Genomic DNA, 12,132 nt, shown 5'->3' on the forward strand with positions numbered 1-12,132 from the left:
CGGATTCACTGCCAAGTTGAACTTTGAGCTATTATAGATAACTATCAATACCTTTTTTTTAAGGAAATGGATGCTTCTATATAAAAAAAACAGCTACACTTGTATGTTTATTTTATCTTAAAATAAAGGGGGGTTTTTTCCCCCCGCCTGCACTGGGCTTAAATGTTTTTCATATTTTTATGATTATCACCACTGCTTACGAGGTAATGTGTTAGATGGCATTACTCGATCAGTTTGAAATCATTTGAAAAGTAATTGACGGATGGGCAGACAGATTGATTTGCTTCATTAATCTCAAAGTAATGAGCTAGAAGTGGTGCTGAGATCCAGTGTTGATGGTAATCATAATACCACAGAAGGGTCTGGAGGTAAACAGGGCCATTATTCCACAATCATGTCTGATTGTGATATTGTCTTTTCATTCTTGGAGGGTCGCTCTATTTTAAGTATCTTTGCATTTGCACGCACACATACATGCACACGCACGCACACACACACACATACACTCGGCTTCCTCAATTTGTATATTTTTTTCATCATCAGTTTCATTCTTATTAGAAATCTCAGTATGATTGTTGACATCCATAATCTCTGCTCCTTATCTTATCTGGCATCTTTCACCAGCACAAACATTAATCTATTTAGAGCCAACCATCTGGCGGGCCACACAAAATGAAATGGCAGGCCTTGTTTTGGCCTGTGAGCCTTCAGTTTGATGCATGCACTATAAGTCATCTCAATCAATCGTGCGAAATAAAAAGTGCCTATACCTTAAACCAATTACAGAATGTAGAATTTCTAAGCTGACTGACAAAAAAAAACCTTCACAGAAGTTATGAATTGGCATTGACATGTACCAGCTTGACTCCCTGGCCTTTGACTTATAATCATAAAAGCTTGAGTGACGCATTGAAACATTTATTTTTTACAATTAAAACGATTTTATATTTTTTGCATGTTGAATAATCCAGTTTATAACGGAGGCCAGAGGCCGAATAAGGTCTGCTCTGGGCCAGATTTATGATATTATGTAATGTGATCCAGAGCCACTTGAGCACAGTGACCTTCCCTCAGCAGCAGCAGTTTGACAACATTAATAATATGGCTTGAATGTTTGTTCAAATTGAAAAAAAAAACATTAGGGGAAAAAGCTCAAATAAACAATAGTTGTTGTGGTGGCGGTCCCAGTAATAGTAATGTAACATTCTCTTGTGTGTATGGCCGTTGGTGACAGAACCCGTTTGTAGAAACCATCAAGAAAAAAGTTTTCTGTTCGTCTTTTACTCTAAACGGCAGTAAACTTTCTGCAGACTACAGATAATAGTAACCATTTGTTCATGGTTCTCTGAAATTGATTCATATTACAAAAGAATGTGATCTTTTGTGAATGAGAAAAAGCTAATACGTTGACAATTGGAATACCCAGCTGCCACACAAGGTTTCAGCATTTCTATGCTGATGGGGAAACTGAACTGTTTGTTACACTGACACCACATGAATCATTCAAAAAAGAAAGTCTCCTCATGACATGATGAAGTCGCATGCGAGAAGATTTTTAATTCAGCATTTCAATTCAACAGAACAAACTTTGTGAATGATATGAGATCATTTCAGACTAGATTTCTATGCATAGTTCCAACATCATTTTGCAGACCCAGTTTAATACGTCCTGGCCCCTCCCTCTAAAGATTAACAAGATCATGTATTAGATGGCCAATGTTTGGGTAGCTATTGACATCTGTCTTACAATCATGACTGCTACATTCACCATAGCTGTGTCTCAAATCGTATACTTATTTTAGTGCACTGGCGGTTAGTATGCATCAGGATAGTGTACGTACTAACTAGTCCACAAATTCTTGACAGATAGTATGTCTCAAATCAAACACTGCCGCTACGCACTAACCGTAAACGACGTGACAGCTTCTTCTTCTACTCCTTTTTTTTTACGATGCTCGCAACCAGCTGAAGTAACACTATCACCAACACTTGCTGGGAGCATGTTTTGCTTTTTTGTTGAAGAAATATGAGAAATGAAATATTCGCAAGATATTTACGCCGGTATCAGCACTGAAGACTTTTCATCCTTCTACTGCTGGCTGAAAATGCACCTGTAAGTATATATTGTAAATGTAAGTTACGTATATAATTACATCATATATACTGTATATACGTAACTTCCGTTTACAACGTCAAGGTCACTAAGCTGGCGACCATTTAGGGTAGAAAGTGTCCATCGATACCCAGTTTTTGGGCCATTTTAGTACCGTATCTTCCTCACTATTAGGTCCATCGGATTATAAGGCGCACCTTCAATGAATGGCCTATTTTAGAACAGTTTTCATTAATAGGGCGCACCGGATTATAAAGCGCATAGAATAAAAGATACAGTCAAACGTTTGACTGGGGTTGTGTTATGCATCTACTAGATAAAGCTGTGCTAAAGGGAATGTCAACAAAACAGTCAGATAAAGTCAAACTTTATTAAGCGTTCTGACAACTCTAAAACTCCCATGGTAATGATGTTCAAATGATGTTTAAAAGGCTTCAAGCAGAAGCGCGTGAGACTGGTCTTGTGAGCAGACAAATGTTGAGTGTGCAGCAGTGAAGTTGAGCCCGTGTATGACTGGTTGAGCGCGCAGTAGAGTGATTTTGAGTGTACCAACAACTAAGACACACTCGCTCAAAACGGTGGCAGTAATCTTACTACTCCATAGTAAGTAAGTTGTATTTGTATAGCGCTGTGTCGTCAATCCTACCCTGTGATGACGTAATTCCGCCCACGGCGTGTCAGCTCAGTCGGCGCAGAGTCATGAAAGTGTTTGTAAACAAGTCACCCACCAGATAATGTTCATATTTGAGGCGCTCCGGATTTAAAGGCTTTAAAGTGCGCCTTATAGTGCGGTACGCCAAATTTAGTGGGCATGGCGCACTACATTTCGCATACTAAGAATTGAGACGCATTTATGCACTATGCGATTTGAGACACAGCTCATGACTGCAAATCGATTTAAAATGCCACTGCAAAACAAAAGAATAGGTAAGAGCGTGCGACCTCTGGCTCAGGTATACAGATAAAGTCTGTAGAAGATGAACTGACTATTGGCATACTTCCTTATTCACATTCACACTTCCACATCTGTGTTTAGACAGGAGAAATTGTTCTTTGTATAATGAACTCACTCATGCATGGTTAGTGAGGAATCCATTTTCAATATGTTCTTGACAGTAGTTTGACGACCTGCGCTCATGCTTCCCTGCTTCACTCATCATTTGGCTGACATCGCTCCCGGAGAGCTTGCTGACAATGAATGTAAATATTGTACATTAAGCTTGTTTTCTCTTAGACGTATATATAGATGTATATTTTGCATACGGAAAATACAAATGTTTTGATAAGAAAAAAAATAACAATGTTTTTTTTTTTCTTAATATTCACCAATGACTTCTGTAAGTTGCTTTAATTCAATTCAATTCAATTTTTTACTTTACATTTACTTAATTGACTTAGTGAGGTAAAGATTTTTTTTATCGATTTTTTGCCCATGACATATATTGATCAACAAAAAAAATCAGTTTATACCCCTGGCACAACATCCTTATATTAATAAATGCTAACATCAGATTGATCAACATCTTTTTTAACAACTACTTAATCAGTCATTGGTTATTTGTTACCACATTTCTATTCATAAATAAGAGAAGTTATATATACATATACAGACCAGTTAATCAAGACTTACAAATTACATCAGCAATATCTTCATTTGACTATTGCTATCATTTTATTTCACTGTTGTTTAAGGCCAAGCTTACACTCCTTTGAGTGTGATTATAGTGTTAAGTTTGTACCACATCTGTGTGCATTTATCGTGCAGACAAACAGGCAGAGGCTGCACCCTTATAGATAGTGATCATTGGAGTGGGTCAGTAGGTTAAAAAACAATCAACCCCGCTCAAGGTACAGAAGGGTTAGGGCAGTGTGTCAGCAAGCTCACCTGCAATGTCGATGTACACCGGCTACAGTCTCAATGATTGAGCATGTCCCCTCATTCAGACAGAAAGCCAGGTCTTTGTCTTCCACGCACGGCTTGAAGACCTCCGATCGAATGCTGGGCAAGGTGGGGACCATCGCTGTGGGAACACATAGAGATTAGAGTAAAGATCGGAGGTCACAGGATCGTAATGAACACATTTATTTGATCTGATTGATCATTTGGTGGCACAAATGGAAAAAAAACACTATGAAAAGAGGTTTTCGATGGTTTTGACTGTATTTTTGCTTTCAATTTTAAGTCATCTTGTGTGATTTTATATACAATTGTGTAAAATATCGCAAAATATGTATAATATTGTCATATTTGTTGGTGTATTTTAAACAGACAGAAGGATTGTCTGACGTTAAGCTTAGGCTCTTCATAACATTTGCTGTGTTGGTTCAATTACATCATAGATGCTCTGACAGGGCAAACAAAGATTCCCATTCGATTTTTTTTTAATAATCCAAATCTAGAATGAGAAACTAAAAACCATACTTAGTACAGCTTCAACCTGAATTTCTCTCTTTTATTTTCCACAGGATTGAAGAGTCCAGATGTGTTGAGAAGTCAGCAGTTTGTTTAACACCTTCGGTCGCTCTAAAATCGAACAAGTACGTTTGTTTAACACTTTATCTTAACTGACACATCGAGATACCACTTTTAATCTGACTTCTATTCAATTATTGATAACTTGTTGGTGAATACCCAAGAAAACTTCCGTCAAGTTATTTAGACATCTTTAAATATCTAGTCTTTGCTGCAGAGACCGTGAGAAGACAGGAGATGAGCTAAGATGACGGTGAGGAAAGTGTGTCAATGTGAGTTGTGAAATGGAGGAACAGGGAGTGCTCAATGGGAGGATCATGGATGTGATGTCAGAGATGCTGAGGGGACCCATCTGGTGACTCGCCAGCAGATGGAGCCAGGATTTACTCGGAGGGAGGATCACTGTTGTAATGACGCAGTTTTTTCTCTTTCGTTTGCTGAAAGGGAGTGATTGTTTTCCCTCTGTGTTATTCCAACTGACACGGAGACAAAGAGATCAAGAGTTGTTAGAATGTTTAAGGATTATTCTATGTTACCTTGTGGAGCCTCAGTTTTTGCTAAATGATGATTCAAAATCAGATAAAACAAACTCTCTAAAGGGACTCATTATTAGAACTTTTTGGGCTGTTTTCTGATGGTGTATTAACATTGGGTTTTCTTATTATAATCTTGGTTTCAACTTGGATACTTTGCTTTAGTCCAACACAAAATAGAATTGTGAAAAGGAATTTATATGTCTACATCATGGTCAGCATGGCAGGGACGCAGAAAGTGCGGTTTGAGTCGGTGAAGTACTGTTTAGGGCACATGAATTGGGAAAAGCATCTCAATTGAAAACCAGATCTAGATTACAGAACTCAGATATTGGTCAAAGTCCATCTAGTTGCATGATAAAACAACAATATTTTACATTTATTTATGTTTTTAAACTTAATGTGAGTTTTATAGTCCAGCACAGAGAGTGTCATTTTGTTCCACTTCGTGTAGCTAGGTGTTGTTACATGAGCATTTTTTCCTGCAATAAAATGTGGATCCACGATGAAATATTCTGTCTTTTCACTCAGATAAAAAAAGACAACAAGAGACATTTCTTTCATGCAACTTCCTTTTAATTTCACTTAAAAACAATATAGATGTATAACCTAAATTATTTAAGAATGAATACTGATCTCTCGCTTTTTTAAAAGGCTGCAGAACAGTTTCTCTTCCTTCCCGTCATGTTTGTTCGTGCTGTAGCAACCAGAAATCTGTCATGGCACGTCGGGTAAATATGCACAGCAAGACAGAAATAGCCCGGAAAGTGAGACAGATGATCAGATCGTGTGTTTACACTGAAAACACTCCTCTGAATGGTGTTTAGAACATACGCGATCATTTAAATCTTAATGAACGTTTTAATGAGCCATTTTCAACTTATTAACTATTCAGAGTTAATCGTGATTTTGTTATTATTAAATATTGTAGATAATTTTAGAAAAAACTGCTCTGGGAGCCAAAACTTCAGGCAGGAACAGAATTTAAGTAGGTCTGCTGCTGGATCTGTGAAATTGTGTTTTGTTCCCTCTTTTCCTTCAGGGACTGCCTGTCAATTAGTTCCAGCCAAATCCTGCTCTGTGCTTTTACTTATATGGGAGAGAATCCCAACCAGTGGTTGCTTTTGAAGTGGCTCTGTCATATTACACCAGTTTAAGTACAATTGCAATCCTAAGGATTCATTTATTCTTACACAAAAACACAGCATGCTTGTGTTGATAAAATGTTGGCATGCGTGCACATCTATGTGGATAATTGTAATGTGCGTCATGTTTTACCAATAGCTGTTCCATGAAAGTGTTTACTCACAACAATATGCGCAATGTTAAAATCTTACACCGTTTTTGGAGGGCTAAAAATACTCTCCCCGATGTGTCCATTAATCTCATTGCCAACAGCATCTGACATCATTCTCTGCTACAATGCCAGGGCTTATGAGGCCAAAAAACTTCCAGGACATTGATTGGATGAATTCCTGATGCCATGTGACCATTTCATATCAGTTTTTGACTGAAGTAATCCACAGACAGGAACATATTTGTTGCACTTATGATGATAGATATTCATCTGAACCGTATCATCAACAACAGTTTTCCCATCGTTTACATACACATATATCTTATTTCGTCGTATATATATATTACAATTGCTCGCTTTTCTTTAATGAAAGGCTGATCCTCCCCTATTCATTTTCAATGATATTATTCAGCCATATTTAGTTTCTCATAGATGATTTGTGAGGTTTCAAAGCTCCAGCTCCTCTTGATAGGCTTTTCATTCTGTTTCCACTGAGGCATGGAGTTTGTTTGTCGGTTTTTTTCCTAATACATTTAACAGTATTGGTCAGGGGTTTTAGATTTTGGCAAATAATAATTTTTCATTCTGCAAAAGTTGCTGCTGTGTGATGTGGTATGTTTTGTGTATATTCTAATCTCAATGAGAACAACTTTATGTTAAAGTGTATCAGAGTAGTATTATAGATTCTGCAATTAAATTGGATTGGGATAGATGTTACTTAACAAGGTTTATCACCTGGTTAAAATTGAAGAAATGGGGAAAATTATGAAGTCTGAGAATAGGGATGGACCAATCCAACTTTTTATGGTTCTGATATATGTATTTTGGGGGACTTTTAGCCTCATGTAGATGAAGTGGACAGATGTGATTAGAAGGGTTTGGGTGGGAATGGAGTTGATCACATGGTGGTAGATTTTGAAGAATGAAGATGGTTGTGGTGAACACATTTCAGGGAGAGAGAGAAGCACAGAAGTGGAAGAAGGATTTTACAGGTAGAGTCCATCATATGCAGAAGGGCATATTTGAAAGGGATATTTGACTATAAGATGGTGCCAGGAGAGAGTGTTGGCAGGCACCATATGGCAGTGAGTTGTAGGATGAGGTTAGTGACAAAGAAGAGGAAGACATTGAAAGCCCAGCCTGGGGTTAAATGGTGGAAGTTAGGGCAGGAAGAATGTTGAGCAGGGAGTGAATGGTGAAGAAGAATTAAGTACAGGAAAAGCGCTGACAGAAAATTCAAAGAAGCTGTTTGGAACATTTGAAATTCAAAGAGACTTGATCTTGGAATAATGAGATGCGTTTGGCGGGCAGCATTGAGGAAGAAAAAAAATTAATTAGTGATTCAGTAATATATGTTCTATAAACTCTCCTAGGCCATAAAATATTTTTTTAATATGAAATAAATTGACATTAATGGTATCTGGTGAATTCAGTGCTTTAAGGTTAGTACAAGTGAAAAATACTCCACAGCTACTTTAGCTCTTTGTTTGTCTACCTACCGTTTAACCTTCCCACCCTCCAGCATTCCTTTACTACTTATTTACTAAATCAATTACATGAAAGCAAAAACATCAAAGAAAAGAGGAGCAGTCCACCAAAGTGCACATGCCTGGGGTACCATTGGTGGCCCTGGTAACACTTCTGCTGTCACTTTTAAAGGACACTTTTTCATAAGCAACTCGAGCTTCCTGCTGTGAAATCCATCTGCAGCTCAGCGCCGGCTTGTGGGGGGTCTCCAAGAAAGTCAAGAAAATGCCTGTCACCAGAAGCAGGAATGTTTGACGGTACTTGTTGAGTCGATTAAATTGAAGCAACACTAACTTACAGATAGTCACAAGCTTGATTTGTTGTGAGTGGGCAGTACAAGTAAAGCTTTAAAGTTGGCCTTCAATCTGGTTATATCGGTGGCCTAATGGCTGCCTTGTCGTGTAAATATACTGTTAGTATTAAATCACTGAAGGCTACAATAAAGTCAACAAAATGGCCGCATACATCAGCATATATATATGATTGGTAACACCAGTGACATAACAGAACCGACAAATAGGGAAAATCTGAGATACTGTGTTATGTATATCATAGATTAATTTAACCCACTATAAACCATTTCCACACTGTTTGAAGTCCTCAGGTTGGTGACGCATTCTCTATGTGAAGCTTATTTACTAACTTGCCCGTCCCAGGAAACAACAACTCTCTTTTAAAAAATAAGTTGAAGATGAATGAAATTCATTGAATTCGTGAAACTCAAAAGCAAATGGAAATGTATTCATTTCATGATGAGATTTTGTATCGTCACCTCCTCCTAGTACATAACAATAGTATAGCAACATATATAAGTAAGTAAGTAAGTAAGTAATATTTATTTATATAGCGCTTTTCGAGACCAGGGTCACAAAGCGCTTAAACAATCAAAACAATACTCAAAAAGGTACATACTTTAAAGATCAAGATAATACTGAGAACAACACAGGAGTTCGAGAAATTCAAGGAAAAGCCTGAACAAATAGAAACGTCTTAAGATGTTTCTTAAAGGAGTCAGTAGACTCCATCAAGCGCAAAGCGAGAGGAAGATCGTTCCAAAGCTTAGGAGCAATAGCCTGAAAAGATTTCTCTCCTCTGGTCCTGAGCCGTGTGCGAGGAACCATAAGTAGATTCTGATCCACAGACCTCAGAGCCCGAGCTGGGGTGTAAGGCTGGATCAGATCAGTGATGTAAGGAGGAGCCTGACCATGAATAGCTCTGAAAGTAAGAACCAGAATTTTAAAGTTGATCCTGAAAGAAACTGGAAGCCAGTGAAGAGTTTTAAGGACCGGAGAGATGCGAGTTCTCCTACTTGAGCGGGTCAGAATTCTCGCTGCAGAGTTCTGAATCAACTGCAGGCGAGACAGCTCCTTCTTGTTAAGACATGAAAACAAACTGTTACAATAGTCCAGACGAGAAGAAACAAACGCATGGATTACAAGCTCCAGATCATGTTCCGACAACATTTTCCTAAGTTTAGAGATTTTTCTCAGTTGAAGGAAACAGTTTCTGGTCAGTTTTCTGCAGTGTCGAACAAGAGACATGTCTTTATCAAATACAACACCCAGGTTTCTCAGGCTCATTTTGACAGACTGACCTAAGTCACCCAAGTACTGACTCAACCCTGGAATCTTATATGTTGCTATACTATTGTGTTTGCTTGTTTTCTGTTTTCTGTTAAGCCATTATGTTCATTTAAATACTAAACTGTATTTCCAATAAACAATGACTAAATGTGCCATTGAACACATGGATTATGTCTTTTTGATTGTATGAATGAAACATCATACGTGAAAGCAGATTGCCACTTCCAGCCACTTGTCTGTAACATGCTTATGGACCGTTGATGAGATAAGTAGTGAGGAAAAACCACAGAGTGTTTGTGCTGATGCTGCTTTGTTCCCACTTACCACTATGAAAAAAAGCAACATTTTAGGCGATATTGTTGTAGCAACATGCAACATTGAATAATACCAAGTCTTTCCAAACATACTTTCCTTGATCCGATGATCCCATGCTGCTTTTCTTTTATTGTCGATAAATTAATTTATGTAGGTGATTTATTTTCAGGTTTCAGGTTTCGGTGTCCCAATTAAAGAACATATCCCGGATACAAAAGTAAGCGATGCATATATTGTCAGCCTGAAGAGCGAAGGGATAAATCCATCTACAGTGTTTCCATTTATTTGTGTATTTGCTAAGTAGGGTCAGTAGGGTGTCCAGTCTAGGCATCTGGTCGATGGTGGAGGGAGTGGGCACTCACACAGGCGTGTGATGCACGTGTCAGGCGATCACGTTGGTTCTTGATGTGTATATGAAGCTGAGACTAATATCTAGTGTAGGCAATAAGATGGTTCCCGAAGCTTTCAGGGTACTTTATGTGCTCTATGGCGCTATCAAGTGGACAATCAACATAAAACATGAAAGTTTTATAACCTTGTTTGCTCACAGCACTAATTTGTATTTTTTAATTATGTTTGATGTAATCTCACCCGTTAGAAGAACAAGGGGAGCTGGAACTGGTGCCAGATTTCTAATGTTTGTAGGGCCTAGAAGTAACACAGTGTAAAGGTATTTTGCAGGTTTTTTGGGCTTTTATTGTTTTTTTAACCCTTGTGTCAAGGTGAACGACCTCCTCCACCGGATATGTATTTAGCAGGGAAGCCAGGGAGTTTGACCACCTTAATTTCAAACCTCAAACACTCTTGTATTCTGGGCCACCAGGTCACCTTAACCCAGAGACAACCCAAGATTTAAATATACTTGAGATTAAGAAAAGAAATGCAGTTGTATACGAGAAAACAACACTGTTGTGATAAAATACTCAGGATAGACAGGGATCCATGTTGTTGTCAGCGAAACAGTCACTTTGTACTGTTGGTTACACCACAATAACCTACTTCTTGGAAGCAAGAAGAAAAGTGACCTTTTATTTGTATCCATCCTGTTACCTTAAGCATGTTTTCACATATTCACCAAAAAATACCAACCACAAAATCTAAAATAACAACAAATATTTCCAGAATGACTATTGTTGCTGATGAAAATACCATAGGTCTTAAAAAAAAATACCAGGGTTATATAATGATTGAGTTCATCAGCTTTTAAGAAAATGCACACAGTGGTCAACGGATGACTGTTATTTAAATACGCTTTGAATTAGGAACCAAATAAAATAGCGGTCTTGCTTTATTTATTGTGTTTTTCATTTATATAGCACCTTTAAAAACAGAAATGACAAAAAAAACAGCCAACAGTTAAACAAATAATAGCACAAAATAACTGCAGGACAATTAAATGATCATCAACAGACCGAGTGAAAAGAAAACATTAGATAAAGCCTGACTATAATGTGTTTTTAAAAGGATTTAAAAGAAGCAACAGACTCGGCAAGTCTTATCTCTTCGGGTGGACTGTTTCATAGTCTACTCACTGATGGAAAAATGATGGAAGCGCCTCTGATGTCAGCCCTGACTGGCTAATAGCCGGTCAAAGTATCGGATAAATGGCAGGAAGGAAGACGAAGACGAGATTTAAAGTTATTAGAAACTCACGAGCTACGTTTTTGACCAGATGGAGCTGAAGAGTGTCAGGTCAAAAAGGACATCAAGATTTCTGGCTGTAGCTGTTACTTGGCGAATCGGGGCATCAGATATCTTGACCTGCCGTTTCTCTCCGAGTCCTCTTCTTTTGTGAAGCGTGCTCTGTAAGATTAATGCTCTCCTCCATCTCTGATTGAGAATCTCTTGTACCGCTTCCAGAACTAAAAAAAGCATCAACCCACTTCACACACATGGAGTGACGGGGTGACACTGTGTCCCCCCCAACCCTTTTCTCTGCTCCGCCTACTTTATTTAAAAGCGAAGCTCAATACAAGCCAACTGGAAAAATATCATATATAGCACCACACATCAGGTAGTGTGGTGCTCGATAACTTTTTTAATATCAAAGAGGTGGATGATAGTAATCAGCAAAATGGGACTTGTAAGTATTGTTTTATTTATCAAGACACTTCTAAATACGATTGCACTCTCAAGTTATTTGCAAAATTGTTCACCCAAACCATGCTGAAACCCCATTACCTCAGCCACTGAAGCAGCAGCAGCAGGAATCCACTAACAGGGCTGGTCCAGACAGGAAGAGAGGCCCACCAGGCAAATGGGTCTTCAGATGCTCCAGACCCAGCCAAGCA

General features: G+C 38.2%; 1 protein-coding gene across 2 annotated transcripts in view; it reads right to left on the reverse strand.

Moving 5' to 3' along the window:
• Nucleotides 1–12,132, reverse strand: part of nrg3b (neuregulin 3b) — a 65,773-nt gene that overhangs the window by 21,194 nt on the left and 32,447 nt on the right. For both annotated transcript variants that reach the window (XM_087793163.1, XM_087793162.1), the window contains exon 2: nucleotides 3,999–4,134. In XM_087793163.1, the coding sequence (XP_087649289.1) occupies nucleotides 3,999–4,134 (136 nt within the window). The remainder of the gene's footprint in view (nucleotides 1–3,998; nucleotides 4,135–12,132) is intronic.

The sequence above is a fragment of the Callionymus lyra genome, chromosome 6, assembly GCF_982586985.1.
Source record: "Callionymus lyra chromosome 6, fCalLyr1.hap1.1, whole genome shotgun sequence".
NCBI lineage: Eukaryota > Metazoa > Chordata > Actinopteri > Syngnathiformes > Callionymidae > Callionymus > Callionymus lyra.